Raw genomic sequence first — 16,420 nt, 5'->3', positions numbered from 1 at the left:
ATCAGCTCCAAAACTATGCTATCCAGAGGGAGTAAATCTGTTGGGAAGGCAATTGTTTCTGCTCGCGGCAACCCAGAAAATAGGAAAAAAAAAAAAGTTTAATATGACAGTGACTATAAGAAATACAGTGCCCTGAAATCTTATTTATGATGCTTTGTGACACAAAAGTTATTTAAAACATTTCCCCAGTCTTTGGGCTTTGTAAGGTCGTCACTAAATGTTAGTTAACTGGTGGGCGAAGTTTAAACCAACTTAGTTAACTGGTGGGTGAAGTTTAAACCAGCTTAAGTTATCAGCTCTTGAAAAAAAAAAAAATCAAAATGCTTCTATTCCCAGGAAGAAAATACGGTGGCCATTGGGCATAATTTTCTGGTGATGGGATTACAAGGAACTAGGGGCTGAGGTAAAGTCTGCATATATATTGATTTCATTGCCTCTCTATTTCATATGGTATTTAAGCGCTCCTGAATCTTTTCCAGGCTCACGTTGCTAGGCAAGGTGGTTTTTCCTTAGGAGAGGCGCAGGTGTTTTTCAAAGTGAGATACTGGCATCAGCAGTATCAAAATCACCGGGATCCAAGGTAAAAATGTCGATTCGGTCCCTTCTATGAGGAATTTGAGTTTGTGGTGAGGCTGGCAACCTTGCCTCTTTAAGAGACTAATGTAACGCCCAGTGCTCTCTCCCCCTCCCACCGGCTGGGATCGGAACCCTCCTGCGCCGCCCTGGCCTCCCCCGCCCCAGACCCCTCCCCACCCCTCCCACCTCCACCCATCCCCGCCTCCCGCCGCAATCTTGGCGGGAAGACGCCAGCTGCTAAGCGGAGGGAGGATGTCTGGGTCGCGCGCAGAGGCCGAGGAGAAGGTGGGCTCCAGACAGCGACTCCAGGTGAATGGGAGAAAAGGCTTGTCCCCTTCGGGTGTGTTCCTGCCTCAGTCTTCGTGAGGGGTGTGCTGGGCATAGGCCGAGGAGGATGGGAGGACTTGCCACCCGGCACCTCCTGACTCTAAAACTTTCCTGCTCCCTGGGGCATCTCTCAGTTTAACGGGTTTTTGGGGGTGTTGCTTTAAAAGATAAGCGGGGATGCCTGTCCTGGTTTTCCTCTGGAAAGTAGACCTTCAGCATTGAGGAAGATGTTTATCAATAACCCCCAAAATAGTGTCTGGCTGGGATCCGGAAGCCTGCATTTGCTTTTGCAGTCGTTATGGTCAGTTTCCCACTCTTGAAACAATTCCAGTTACTCAGTCTCCTCAGTTACAAATTGTCGTCATTTTTTTTTTTTTTTTTTTTTTTTTGCGGTACGCGGGCCTCTCACTGTTGTGGCCTCTCCCGCTGCGGAGCACAGGCTCCGGACGCGCAGGCTCAGCGGCCATGGCGCACAGGCCCAGCCGCTCCGCGGCATGTGGGATCCTCCCGGACCGGGGCACGAACCCGTATCCCCTGCATCGGCAGGCGGACTCCCAACCACTGCGCCACCAGGGAAGCCCCTGTCGTCATTTTTATTATTGGTCTGGCCGACTCATGGGTAAGAAATGTGTCCAGTATAATAAATAATTCTATTCAGGTTAATGAATTAGGTATCTAGATTTTGGAGGGAAAAAGGTTTCCTTACAGGCTATCAGTTTGGCTTTGTGTTGTCATTATGAAATAGGAATTAGATTTATTTATGCAGATCTGTAAGAAAAGGCTTAAAACCTGGAATTTTAATACTCTCTGTTTTCCTTTATTGACCTGAATAGGTGAATGAATATAAGGAAAACCAAAACATCGCTTATGTGTCTCTGAGACCAGTACAGACTACAGTTTTAGGAAAAACAGCTAAGGTGTATCTTGTTCCCTTTTCACTCAGTAGCTACAAGCCAGATCAACTTAAGCGCTCCAAATCCCTATTAGATAAGAATTCTAACAATGAAGTGGCATGTAAGAAATGTAAGAAGGCTGAAATAAAGAAAACTTGCAGAAGGATTTTAACCCCAAAGATGGAAGCCACATCTTCCAAGGCAGAATCCACTCTGCAAAAATCATCCTTAGATGTTCATGCTGAAAGTAACAAGTGGCAATACAAGAGCACTTCAGATACAGTGATTCTCAGTGCTGATACAGAAAGCAGCCAGGATGGAGACAGTGATGAAGGTACCACACCAGGCATGGTAAGAATTTAATTACTAGCTTATTCAAATTTTTCGTATTTAAAAATATGTTTTTAAGTTCTGATAAGCTAAGGTTATCAAGGGTCTCATTAGCTCAAACAGATTATTTTGTCATCTAATTTATGTTTAACTGAAATTTTATTCTTTAAATGTATAACATAACTTCCTTGGGTTAATTTTACTCTTGGTTTCGATTTGTGAAAGAGGGGATTGACTTAATCTTCACTCTGCTTCCCTTTTTCTTCCTCTCAGCTTATTGCATTTATTTTTGAGCTTACTTCTACTTTATGGTGTCATGCTCACCTTTACATATTTATGCACAGTGTACCAGAAGAAGCTGAGTTGTGGGACATATAGCATTTGAATGACTCCATGTCAGGGTAGGAAAATCACCATTAATTGATTGCATTCATGTGCTGAATATTTCCTTTAATTATGTAAAGGAGACAAGTGATGGAGTAGAGAAGATACGTGAGAAACACTAATTCTATTTAAAATAATAGTTCCATCAGTTTAAGGAATTAAGCATCTAATTCTTTTGGCTTCTATTGCCTGCCGGGAGTGTTGTACTTCATTTAAAGTGACAAATTTTATGCAAGACAAGGTAAAACCCTACCACATGATGGAAAGTTGATGGAACTAGCACAGAAAATGATGGTAGGGAAAGGGAGATGGGATAATTGAGGCGGTGTTGTAATGGACTAGGACCTGTGGTGGGACAGGGTGGGCTAAGTCATAAATGCGTTGGACTGGGGGTTGGAAGCCTGGGTTTTAGTCATGGCCGCTTCTAAGAAACCTTGTACCTTTAAGCAGATCACTTCTACTGTGAGGAAATTGGATAAGATTGGTGGTTCTCAAACTTTAGCCTATATCAGAATTACCTGGGAGGCTTGTTAAAACTCCTGTGCAGGGCTCCACCACCAGTTTCTGATTCAGAAGTTTTGAAGTGGGTATAGAATTTGCATGTCTAAAATGGCTTCCTAGAGACAACGGTCCAGGACTGCACTTTGAGAACCAGTGGATTTGATTATCTCTTTGGCCTCTTAAACTGTAAGATTCTGAGTATATGAGGCTAATATAAAACAGATTTTATTTTGATGTAAGGTAAACAGGGTCAGAAATTAGAGCATGAGGTAGGACTGGAGATAGTCAGAGTCATAAATGCTCAGCATATATTTTCTTAGGACAAGCTGAAAGAGCTCACATCTTTTTTTTTAAAAAAATAAATTTATTTATTATTTATTTTTGGCTGCATTGGGTCTTCGCTGATGCGCGCGGCCCCTCTGCAGCTGTGGTGCGCAGGGGCCCCTCCTCGTTGTGGTACGCTGGCCTCTCATTGCGGTGGTTTCTCCCGTTGCGGAGCACGGGCTCTAGGTGCTCGGGCTTCAGTAGTTGTGCCTCGCCGGCTCCAGAGCACAGGCCCAGCAGCCGTGATGCACGAGCCCAGCTGCTCTGCGGCCTGTGGGATATTCCCGGACCAGGGCTCGAACCCATGTCCCCTGCATTGGCAGTTGGATTCTTAACCACTGCACCACAAGGGAAGCCCGAGCTCACATCTTTTATAGAACATTTCATTCTTTTGTTCTCTTCCCTTTCGATAATTATCTTTTTGGGGTAAAATGGTTAAGGCTTTGTGGTACCATGCTTTAGGAAAAGTATTTAGTTTATAAGCTTATTTGTGCTCAGGTGAAGGGTGGCTTCTGTCACATCAAAGACAAGTGCCTGTAAGTCTAGAATTTTATTCTCCTTTTCTGCGAAGTTTGCTAAATTTCATCTCTCAGTCCTTCTATTAAATATTTTAATGTCATGAAGCATTTCTGAACAGTTTTAAAAAAATTTTACACTTACAGAAGAGCTGCAAAAATAGTAAAGACAATTCTCCTATATCTTTCACCCGTCTTCGGTTTTTGTTAATATCATACATAGCATAAAATGTTTATCGAACTAAGAAATTAACCTTGGTACAGTGCTGTTAACTAACGTACAGAATTTATTAGGATTTCACCAGTTTTCCAACTAATATCCTTTTCCTCTTCCAGTATCCAGTCCAGGATCATACAGTGGATTTAGTTGTCATGTCTCTGTAGATCTGGAAACAGTTTCTCAATCTTTCATGACCTTGACACTTTTGAATAGTGCTGGGCAGTTATTTTGTATAATTTCCCTCAATTTGGGTTTATCTGCTGTTTTCTCATGATTAGAGTAAGATTTTGCATTTTGGGGAAGCATACCACAGAAATGAAAGTGCCCTCCTCAGTGCATCATATCAGGGTGTACGTGATGTTGGTATTTTACTGGTGATGTTGACCTTGATCATTTAGCTAAGGTGGTGTCTGCCAGGATTCTCTAATGTAAACTTACTATTTTTCCCTTTGTAATTACTAAATACTTTGAGGAAGATACTTTAAGACTATGTGAATATCTGGTTTCTGTCATCAAGCATATATTTATTTTTTTATTAAGATAGAATTCACATAACATAAAATTTACTAAATTGTGTAATTCAGTGTTTTTTAGTATACATACATAAGGCTGTGCAGCCATCATGACTATCCAATTTCAGAAATTTTCATCACTCCAAAAAGAAACCACATACCTGTTAGCAGTGACTACAAACCCTATTCCTCCCTCCCTCAGCCCTGGAAACCACTAATCTACTTTCTGTCTATAGATTTGCCTGTTCTGGACATTTCATATAAATGGAATTATACAATATATGGCTTTTTTGGTCTGGCTTCACTTACCATGTTTTCATCATTCATTCATGTAGCATGTATTGGTACTTATTCCTTTTTATGGCTGAATAATATTTCATTGTATGGATATACCACATTTTGTTTATGCATTCATCAGTTGATGGACATTTGGGTTGCTTTCACTTTTTTGCTCTTAAGAATAATGCTGCCATGAACATTTACTTGTGAGATTTTGTGTGATGTTTTCCATTCTCCTGGTATATACCTTGGAGTGAAATTGCTGGGTCAGATGGTAACTGTGTTTAACTTTTTTTGGAATTGTCAAATTGTTTGCCAAAGTGACTGCACCATTTTTACATAACCACTATGAAAAATCCAATTTCTCTATACCCTCAACAATACTTATTATTGTTTGTCTTTTTTAAAAATTAAAATTTTTAATTGAGGTAAAATACACAATGTATAATTTACCATCTTTACCATTTTTAAGTGTACAGTTCAGTAGTGTTATGTACATTTACATAGATGTAAAACGAATGTCCAGAACTCTTCATCTTGCAAAACTGAAGCTCTATACCCATTAAATAACTCCCCATTCCCTTACCTCCTTTCAGCCTGTGAAAACTACCATTCTACTTTCTGTCTCTGAATTTGATTGTTATAAGTACCTCATATAAGTGGAATCGTATAGTATTTGTCTTTTTGTGACTTATTTCACTTAACCTAATGTCCTTAATTGTTTGTTTGTTTTTTTGCGGTACGCAGGCCTCTCACTGTTGTGGCCTCTCCCGTTGCGGAGCACAGGCTCCGGACGCGCAGGCTCAGCAGCCATGGCTCACGGGCCCAGCGGCTCCGCGGCACGTGGGATCTTCCCAGACTGGGGCACGCACCCGCGTCCCCTGCATCGGCAGGCAGACTCTCAATCACTGTGCCACCAGGGAAGCCGTCTTTAATTGTTTTGATTATAGCCATACTAGTGGATGCGAAGTGGTATCTCATTGTGGTTTTTAAAATTAATTAATTTTTGGCTGTGTTGGGTCTTCGTTGCTGCACACGGGCTTTCTCTAGTTGCAGCGAGCGGGGGCTACTCTTCCTTGGGGTGCGTGGGCTTCTCACTGCAGTGGCTTCTCTTGTTGTGGATCACGGGCTCTAGGCACGGGGGCTTCAGTAGTTGTGGCACATGGGCTCTAGAGCGCAGGCTCAGTAGTTGTGGTGCATGGGCTTAGTTGCTCTGTGGCATGTGGAATCTTATTGGACCAGGGCTCGAACCCATGTCCCCTGCACTGGCAGGCGGATCTTAACCACTGCGCCACCAGGGAAGTCTCCCCTCATTGTGTTTTTTTTTTTTTTTTTTTTCGGTACGTGGGCCTCTCACTGTTGTGGCCTCTCCCGTTGCGGAGCACAGGCTCTGGATGGGCAGGCTCAGTGGCCATGGCTCACGGGCCCAGCCGTTCCGCGGCATGTGGGATCGTCCCGGACTGGGACACGAACCCGTGTCCCCTGCATCGGCAGGCAAACTCTCAACCACTGTGCCACCAGGGAAGCCCTATTTTTAGTTTTTTAAGGAACCTCCATACTCTTCTCCATAGTGGCTGTACCAATTTACATTCCCACCAACAGTGCAAGAGGGTTCCCTTTTCTCCACAACCTCTCTAGCATTTATTGTTTGTAGATTTTTTGATGATGGCCATTCTGACTGGTGTGAGGTGATACCTCATTGTAGTTTTGATTTGCATTTCTCTAATGATTACTGATGTTGAGCATTCTTTCATGTGTTTGTTGGCAATCTGTGTATCTTCTTTGGAGAAATGTCTATTTAGGTCTTCAGCCCATTTTTGGATTGGGTTGTTTTTTGATATTGAGGTGCATGAGCTGCTTGTATATTTTGGAGATTAATCCTTTGTCAGTTGCTTCATTTGCAAATACTTTCTCCCATTCTGAGGGTTGTCCTTTCGTCTTGTTTATGGTTTCCTTTGCAGTGCAAAAGCTTTTAAGTTTCATTAGGTCCCATTTGTTTATTTTTATTTCCATTTCTCTAGGAGGTGGGTCAAAAAGGATCTCGCTGTAATTTATGTCATAGAGTGTTCTGCCTTTGTTTTCCTCTAAGAGTTTTATAGTGTCTGGCCTTACATTTAGGTCTTTAATCCATTTTGAGTTTATTTTTGTGTATGGTATTAGGGAGTGTTCTAATTTCATTCTTTTACATATAGCTGTCCAGTTTTCCCAGCACCGCTTACTGAAGAGGCTGTCTTTTCTCCATTGTATATTCTTGCCTCCTTTATCAAAAATAAGGTGACCATATGTGCATGGGTTTATCTCTGGGCTTTCTGTCCTGTTGCATTGATCTATACTTCTGTTTTTGTGCCAGTACCATACTGTCTTGATTACTGTAGCTTTGTAGTATAGTCTGAAGTCCAGGAGCCTGATTCCTCCACCTCCATTTTTCTTTCTCAATATTGCTTTGGCTTTGAGGTCTTTCGTGCTTCCATACAAATTGTGAAATTTTTTGTTCTAGTTCTGTGAAAAATGCCAGTGGTAGTTTGATAGGGATTGAACTGAATCTGTAGATTGCTCTGGGTAGTATAGTCATTTTCATAATATTGATTCTTCCAATCCAAGAGCATGGTATACATCTCCATCTATTTGTATCATCTTTAATTTCTTTCATCAGTGTCTTATAGTTTTCTGCATACAGGTCTTTTGTCTACTTAGGTAGGTTTATTCGTAGATATTTTATTTTTTTTGTTGCACTGGTAAATGGGGGTGTTTCCTTAATTTCACTTTCAGATTTTTCATCATTAGTGTGTAGGAATTCAAGAGGTTTCTGTGCGTTAATTTTGTATCCTGCTACTTTACCAAATTCATTGATTACCTCTAGTAGTTTTCTGGTAGCATCTTTTGGATTCTCTGTGTATAGTATCACGTCATCTGCAAACAGTGACAGTTTTACTTCTTCTTTACTGATTTGGATTCCTTTTATTTCTTTTTCTTCTCTGATTGCTGTGGCTAAAACTTCCAAAACTATGTTGAATAATAGTGGTGACAGTGGGCAACCTTGTCTTATTCTTGATCTTAGTGGAAATGGTTTCAGTTTTTCACCATTGAGGACAATGTTGGCTGTGGGTTTGTCATATATGGCCTTTATTATGTTGAGGTAAGTTCCCTCTGTGCCTACTTTCTGGAGGGTTTTTATCATAAATGGGTGTTGAATTTTGTTGTAAGCCTTTTCTGCAGCTATTGTGATCGTATGGTTTTTATTCTTCCATTTGTTATTATGGTGTATCACATCGATTGATTTGCGTATACTGAAGAATCCTTGCATTCCTGGGATAAACCCCACTTCATCATGGTGTATGATCCTTTTAATGTGCTGTTGGATTCTGTTTGCTAGTAGTTTGTTGAGGATTTTTGCATCTGTGTTCATCAGTGATATTGGCCTGTAGTTTTCTTTCTTAATGACATCTTTGTCTGGTTTTGGCATCAGCGTGATGGTGGCCTTGTAGAATGAGTTTGGGAGTGTTCCTCCCTCTGCTATATTTTGGAACAGTTTGAGAAGGATAGGTGTTAGCTCTTCTCTAAATGTTTGATAGAATTCTCCTGTGAAGCCATCTAGTCCTGGGCTTTTGTTTCTTGGAAGGTTATGGGGATTCCGTTGTAGGTTATTTGTTGCTTTTCCCTTGTTGTTTTTAATATTTTTTCTTTGAATTTAATTTTTTTTAGTTTGATTAATGTGTGTCTCGGCATGTTTCTCCTTGGATTTATCCTGTATGGGACTCTCTGTGATTCCTGGACTCGATTGACTATTTCCTCTCCCATATTAGAGAAGTTTTCAACTATAATCTCTTCAAATATTTTCTCAGTCCGTTTCTTTTACTCTTCTTCTTCTGGGACCCCTATTATTTGAATGTTGGTGTGTTTATGTTGTCCCAGAGGTCTCTGAGACTGTCCTCAATTCTTTTCATTCTTTTTTCTTTATTCTGCTCTGCAGTGGTTATTTCCACTATTTTATCTTCCAGGTCACTTATCCATTCTTCTGCCTCAGTTATTCTGCTGTTGATTCCTTCTAGAGAATTTTTGATTTCATTTATTGTGTTCATCATTGTTTGTTTGCTCTTTAGTTCTTCTAGGTCCTTGTTAAACGTTTCTTTATTTTCTGCATTCTATTTCCAAGATTTTCGATCATCTTTACTATCATTACTCAGAATTCTTTTTCAGGTAGACTGCCTATTTCCTCTTCAATTGTTTGGCCTGGTGGGTTTTTATGTTGCTCTTTCATCTGCTGTGTATTTCTCTGTCTTCCCATTTTGCTTAACTTACTGTGTTTGGGGTCTCCTGTTCGCAGGCTGCATGTTCGTAGTTCCCGTTGTTTTTGGTGTTTGCCCCTAATGGCCAAGGTTGGTTCAGTGGGTTGTGAAGGCTTCCTGGTGGAGGGGACTAGTGCCTGTCTTCTGGTGGATGAGGCTGGATCTTGTCTTTCTGGTGTGCAAGACCACGTCCAGTGGTGTGTTTTGGGGTGTCTGTGACCTTATTATGATTTTAGGCAGCCTCTCTGCTAACGGGTGGGGTTGTGTTCCTGTCTTGTTAGTTGTTTGGCATAGGGTGTCCAGCACTGTAGCTTGCTGGTTGTTGAGTAGAGTTGGGTCTTAGCGTTGAGATGGAGATCTCTGGGAGAGCTTTTGCCATTTGATATTACATGGAGCTGAGAGGTCTCTGGTGGACCAACATCCTGAGCTCTGATCTCCCACCTCAGAGGCATAGGCTTGATACCCAGCTGGAGCACCAAGACCCTGTTAGCCACATGGCTCAGAAGAAAAGCGAGAAAAAAATGAAAGAAAGAAAAAAAAATAGAGTTCTTAAGATAAAAAAATAATTATTAAAAATAAAAAATGAAAAAATAATAAAAAAAGAAAGAAAGAAGAGAGCAACCAAACCAAAAAACAAATCCACCAATGATAGCAAGCACTAAAAACTGTACTTAAAAAACAAAAACGGAGACAGAACACTAGGACAAATGGTAAAAGCAAAGCTGTACAGACAAAATCACACAAAGAAGCATGCACGTACACACTCACAAAAAGAGAAAAAGGAAAAAAAATCTATATATATATAAAAAAAGGAGGAAGAGAGCAACCAAATTAATAAAGAAATCTACTAATGACAATTAACTCTAAATACTAAACTAAGATAAACATGAAACCAGAAACAAATTAGATGCAGAAAGCAAACTCTAAGTCTACAGTTGCTCCCAAAATCCACTGTCTCAATTTTGGGTTGATTCGTTGTCTATTCAGGTATTCCACAGATACAGGGTACATCAAGTTGTGGAGATTTAATCCGCTGCTCCTGAGGCTGCTGGGAGAAATTTCCCTTTCTCTTCTTTGTTCATACAGCTCCTGCGGTTCATCTTTGGATTTGGCCCTGCCTCTGCGTGTCGGTCACCTGAGGGCGTCTGTTCTTCGCTCAGACAGGACGGCGTTAAAGTAGCAGCTGATTAGGGGGCTCTGGCTCACTCAGGCCGGGGGGAGGGAGGGGCATGGAATGCACGGCGAGCCTGCGGCGGCAGAAGCCAGCATGTCATTGCAACAGCATGAGGTGTGCTGTGTGTTCTCCTGGGAAGTTGTCCCTGCATCACGGGACCCTGGCAGTGGCGGGCTGCACAGGCTCCCGGGAGGGAAGGTGTGGATAGTGACCTGTGCTTGCACACAGGCTTCTTGGTGGCTGCGGCAGCAGTCTTAGTGTTTCATGCCCATCTCTGGTGACCACGCTGAAAGGTGTGGCTTGCGCCCGTCTCTGGAGCTTGTTTAAGTGGTGTTCTGAATCCCCTCTCCTCGTACCCCAAAACAGTGGTCTCTTGCCTCTAGGCAGGTCCAGACTTTTTCCTGGACTCCCTCCCGGCTAGTTGTGGCGCATTATCCCCCTTCAGGCTGTGTTCACACGGCCAACTCCAGTCCTCTCCCTGGGATCTGACCTCCGAAGCCTGAGCCTCAGCTCCCAGTCCCCACCCACCCCAACAGGTGAGCAGAGAATCCTCTCAGACTGGTGAGTGCTGGTCGGCACCAATCCTCTGTGCGGAAATCTCTCCGCTTTGCCCTTCCTAGTGTGTGGAAACTTTTCCTCCTTCACAGCTCCCTCCCAGAGGTGCAGGCCCTGTCCCTATTCTTTTGTCTCTGTTTTTCTTTTTTCTGTTGCCATACCCAGGTACGTGGGGAGTTTCTTGCCTTTTGGGAAGTCTGAGGTCTTCTGGCAGCGTTCAGTAGGTGTTCTGTAGGAGTTGTTCCACATGTAGATGTATTTCTGATGTATTTGTGGGGAGGAAGGTGATCTCCATGTCTTACTCCTCCGCCATCTTGAAGGTGTCCTCTAAGTTGTCCTTTTTTTTTTTGCCGTATGTGGGCCCCTCACTGTTGTGGCCTCTCCCGTTGTGGAGCACAGGCTCTGGACGCGCAGGCTCAGCGGCCATGGCTTACGGGCCCAGCCGCTTCACGGCATGTGGGATCTTCCCGGACCAGGGCACAAACCCGTGTCCCCTGCATCGGCAGGCGGACTCTCAACCACTGCGTCACCAGGGAAGCCCCTAAGTTGTCTTTTTCTTGTTGAATTGTAAGAGTCCTTTATGTATTCTGGACACTAGGTCCTTATTAGATATATTATTTGCAAATATTTTCTCTCATTCTGGGACTTTCTTTTCACTTTCTTGATAATGTCCTTTGACATACAAATGTTTTAAATTTAAATTTCATTTAAAAATTTTAATTCGAGGTCAGTTTATTTTTTCTTTTGTTGCTGGTGCTTTGGTGTCATATCTAAGAAACCATTGCCTACGCCAGGGTTATGAAGACTTACACCTATATTTCCTTCTCAGAATTTTATAGCTTTAGCTGTTAAATTTAGGTCTTTGATCTATTTTGAGTTAATTTTTGTATATGATATGAGATGGGGTCCAAATTCATACTTTTGCATATGGATATCTTTTTGTCCTAGAACCATTTGTTGTCAAGACTCTTCTTTCACGTTGAATGGTCTGGACTTCCTTATTGAAAACAAATTCACCATAGGTATATAGGTTCATTTCTAGACTCAGTTTTATTTAGTTGATCTATCTGCCTATCCTTATGCCAGTTCCACACTGTTTTAACTACTGTAGCTTTGTAGTTAAGTTTTGAAATCAGGAAGTGTGAGTCTTTTAACTTGGTTCTTCTTTTTCAAGATTGTTTGACCATTCTGTGTCCCTTGCATTGCCATATGAATTTTAGGATCAGCTTATCCATTTCTGCAAAAATGACATTTAGAATTTTGACAGATATTGCACTGAATCTGTAGGTCAATTTGGAAAGTATTGCCATTTTAACAATATTAAGTTTTTCAATCTATGAACATGAGATGTCTTTCCATTTACTTAGATCTTCTTTAATTTCCTTCAATATTTTGTAATTTTCTGGGTACAAGCCTTGCACTTCTTTGGTTAAATTTGTGTCAAAGTATATTTTTCTTTTTGATGCTATTATGAATGGTATTGTTTTCTTAATTTCATTTTCTGACTGTTCATTGATAATTATAGAAATACAACTTATTTTTGTATGTTGATCTTGTATATTACAGCTTTGCTGAAGTCATTTATTCTAATTTTTTTGTGTGGATTCTTTAGGATTTTCTACGTATAAGATTATGTCATTGGCAATAAAGATAGTTATATTTCTTCCTTTCCAATCTGGATGTCTTTTATTTCCTTTTTTGTCTAATTGTCCTTGCTAGAACTTCCAGTACAATGTTTAACAGAAGTGGCGAGAGCAGACATATTTATCTTGTTCTGAAGTTTAGGGGAAAACCTTTCAGTTTTTCACCATTAAGTATGATGTTAGCTGAGAAATGTATATTTTTAAAAAATTTTATTTCAAAGTGATTACAGATTCATAGCAATTTGCAAAAGTAGTACAGAGAGGTCTCATGTATTCTTCACCCAGTTTTTCCCATTGAGGACATCTTGTTTGTTTTTTGATTGAACCGGGCCCTTGGCAGTGAGAGTGCAGAGTCCTAACCACTTGGCCATCAGGGAACTCCCCCAATGAGTACATCTTAAATAACTACATTGCAATATCAAAACCAGGAAATTCATATTGGTATAAGGTGTGTGTATAGTTCTGTATCATTTTATCACATGTATAGATTCATGTAGCCACCACCACAATCATGATACAGAAATACTCCATCTCTACAAAGATCTCTGTTAGGCTACCCCTTTATAGTTACGCCCACTGCCCTCCCTCTCACCATCCTTAACCCCTGGCAACCACTAATTTGTTTTCCATCTCTACAGTTTTGTCATTTGGAGAATGTTCTATTTGTTTTCATACAGTTTGTAAATTTTTGGCATGAAGCATTTGCGGTACGCGGGCCTCTCACTGTTGTGGCCTCTCCCGTTGTGGAGCACAGGCTCCGGATGCACAGGCTTAGCGGCCATGGCTCACGGGGCCAGCCGCTCCACGGCATGTGGGATTTTCCTGGACTGGGACACGAACCCGTGTCCCCTGCATCGGCAGGCGGACTCTCAACCACTGCGCCACCAGGGAAGCCCCCAAGCATATTTTAAATTCAAGTTATTTTCCTTCTTTCGTTTTTTTAAAGATAGCATTTCTTTTCCTGTTTTATAGATGCAGTAACTTCTCAAGTGTCAAGATAATAGAATTAAAAAGATATCTATTTTCTATAATATATTTACTTTGAGAGCCCACTTTGTCTGATATTCTTTGCTCAGTGTTTGATGTTGCAAGTTTTTGAGGGGTGCGTAATGGGTGAGAATAGTTTGAATTACACATACCTCAAAAAAATGTCTGATGATTTTTGTTAATTTTCTTAATTTTTCCTGTGGTAAGTAGAATCATTTAAATTTGTTTCTTTGATCTCCAAATGCACCATTTTGAAATAGATTCTTAGGAAGTTCTTGATGATGATGGTGGTGATGTTTTTCTCTGAGAAGCAATTTTAAAGGCAATGTCAAAATAACCTTTGCTGCCACTGTTATTTTATGTGTGTGTTATTGATGCATGTACATATGTGTTTACATCATATAATTCCACGTGTGTGTGTGTATGTATCTTACATAGAGGTAATTCCGTATGTACACACATGTATACACAGGAACAAATCAAAACAGCCAACAATTTTCTGTCACATACCTCTCTATTTGTGGTTGCTGCTCAACAGACAAATTGCACTTTAAGCCATTTTAGCTTTTCTCCCCCACATTATCTATTGACTTACTATGGAAAGTGAAGTTTACACATGTGTGCTGTCCCCTTCTCCCCCCACCCCATGTTTTCCCTTCCCAGATCCTTATTACGTATAGTCCAAGCTTTACCTGAGTTGCAAAATTCCTCTCAATGTAAATCACATAATTCTAATGGTTTCATGTGTATATATATATTTTATTCATGAAATATTTTCTGGGGCCCTCCATCTTCCTACTTCTTTCTGGACTGTTTTACTCTTTCTTGGCCTTCTTTTTACTGCTTTCCTTTAAATTTCTTTTATCTTTTATCTGTCCTGTGTTGGAGCTTCTGTAGCCTGGATCCTGTCTTTCTCTTTCTTGGTTTATTATCTCATTTTGATGAAGTGCAGCTTATAGTAACTTCCTGAAAACAGGTGTATGAAAGATAGTTTGCATGTCTGAAAAAGTCTTTATGCTTTTTATTTGATTGCTGGCTTAACTGGATTTAGAATTGTAAGTTGAAAATAATTTAATTTTTCCTTATCATTTATAACACATTCTTTCATCGTTTTCTAGCTTCCTCAATATTGAGAAGTTAGTATCATTCTGATTCTTGGTTCTTTGTGGTCTATTTTTCCCTCTGCAAGCTTTTGGGATCTTCTCTTAACTCACCCATCTCAGGAACTGAGAAATTTTGTGATGATGTGCCTAGGCTTGAGTCTTTTTTCATTCATTGTGTTGCATACACGTCAGGCCCTTTTAATCTGGTAACTCATTTCTTCAGTTTTGAGAAATTTTCTTGTATTATTTCTCTAATGATTTTCTCTCCATTTTCTCTGCTCCTTTTTTCCCCCTACAACTATTAGTTGGATATTGGACCTCCAAGATTTTCTAGTTCAAAGTTGTCTTTTTTGCCCATGTGTTTCTCTTTCTTTGTTCTCTTTTCTGAATTTCTTTAACCGTTTCAATGAATTTTAAAATTTCTGTTATTGAGTTTTTTCTTGTTTTGTTTAATAAAAAGATAACTTTGAGAAATAGTACAATTAACGGCCAGTAGGAAGTAATGTGCTATTAGGTTACACTACCTGACTTCTGACATCAGATCACTTGTTATTTAATTGGGAAGCCATACATATATTCTGTGATTATCCGAAACTCAGACTCTTTATCTCAATATTCAATGCAGCAAAGATTATGTCCTGTTTGGTAAGATAACATAATTAGACTAGGTGCAATTCAAAGGAAAATATACATGTGGAGAATGCAACAACTAGTTTTGCGAGGCACTTTTGCTATGGATTATATAAAGTAACATAATCTTTTTGGTGTAATTTCATAGGATGATTTTTCAGGATTGTCACCATACGAAAAGAAGAGACTGAAGAACATATCAGAAAATGCAAACTTTTTTGCTTCTCTTCAGTTGTCTGAGGTTTGTGTGGAGTTTCTAATTAAAACTGAGATACTATTCCTCTTGCCAGTAGGTTGATAAAATACTCATAGTATCAGGTTTCATAGTGTCAAATGAGGGAGGGTAAAGCTAGGAGCAAGATTTTCACTTAATAGAAAGAGGTTACCATATTTTATTGATTCCAAGACATTTTTTTTGAAATTGGCATATTAAAACTATAACTGGCAGCCTCCCCTCACCCCATTTTGGTAGTACATAAGATAATGGTGTCTTATGAATAGTTGTCTTGGATTCAAAGAAACAGGGTATGTTCCAAGTGGTTGCTTTAACTAAAGGTTAAAGGTGAAGTGGGAGAGATGGGTTAAGGGATGTGTGGTAGAGGAGAGAGAGGACGGCTTTTTTTTTAAACTTTAAGAATAGATGTGAGGAACTTTCCTGGAAGTCTCATGGTTAAGATTCCGAGCTTCCATTGCAGGGGGTGCAGGTTCAATCCCTGGTCAGGGAACTAAGATCCCTCATGCAGCGTGGCAAGGCCAAAAAAAAAAAAAAAGAATATATGGGAATATGCTTTGTATAGGAAACTTTAAGGATAAGTGGCCAGAAGTATGCTAATGTTTTATAATCATTATTACTAAAGGTATAATTTACACTGAAGGTCTTCACACTGGGGTAAAATTTCTATGTATGAGAGAATAGCTGTTTAGGAGGGTGTGTGATGTTTTCCCCCAAAATACATTAAATCCTTGGCTTTATTAAATAACTATTTGGTTTCTCTGAATACCAGATTCCTAAATATTCAGTGTGTATTTGCATCTTCAGGGGAGGGAGGGTGAGTTAATATAAGGGACTAAATTGTTGAGTCACTAACAGTTGAAAATTCATAATTTAGACAAAAGTATCCCTGATTTTGATTTTAGTTAACAGAAATTCTGATTTGATTTGTGGAAGTATAACCTGCAAC

General features: G+C 40.2%; 1 protein-coding gene across 13 annotated transcripts in view; it reads left to right on the top strand.

Moving 5' to 3' along the window:
* Window positions 1-684: 684 nt before the first annotated feature.
* WDR76 (WD repeat domain 76) overlaps window positions 685-16,420 on the top strand; it is a 79,641-nt gene continuing 63,905 nt past the window's right edge. For 11 of the 13 annotated variants that reach the window (XM_089907305.1, XM_089907306.1, XM_089907297.1 and 8 more), the window contains exons 1-3: window positions 898-1,522; window positions 1,737-2,147; window positions 15,388-15,480. In XM_089907305.1, the coding sequence (XP_089763431.1) occupies window positions 1,202-1,522; window positions 1,737-2,147; window positions 15,388-15,480 (825 nt within the window). In that variant the 5' untranslated portion in view covers window positions 898-1,201. The other 2 variants (XM_089907308.1, XM_089907307.1) reach the window with 2 other exon arrangements.

Source organism: Delphinapterus leucas, chromosome 2, assembly GCF_059928025.1.
Source record: "Delphinapterus leucas isolate spDelLeu-1000000601 "Yukka" chromosome 2, BTC_Dleu_Yukka2, whole genome shotgun sequence".
NCBI lineage: Eukaryota > Metazoa > Chordata > Mammalia > Artiodactyla > Monodontidae > Delphinapterus > Delphinapterus leucas.
This window is presented reverse-complemented; position numbering and strand designations above follow the sequence as displayed.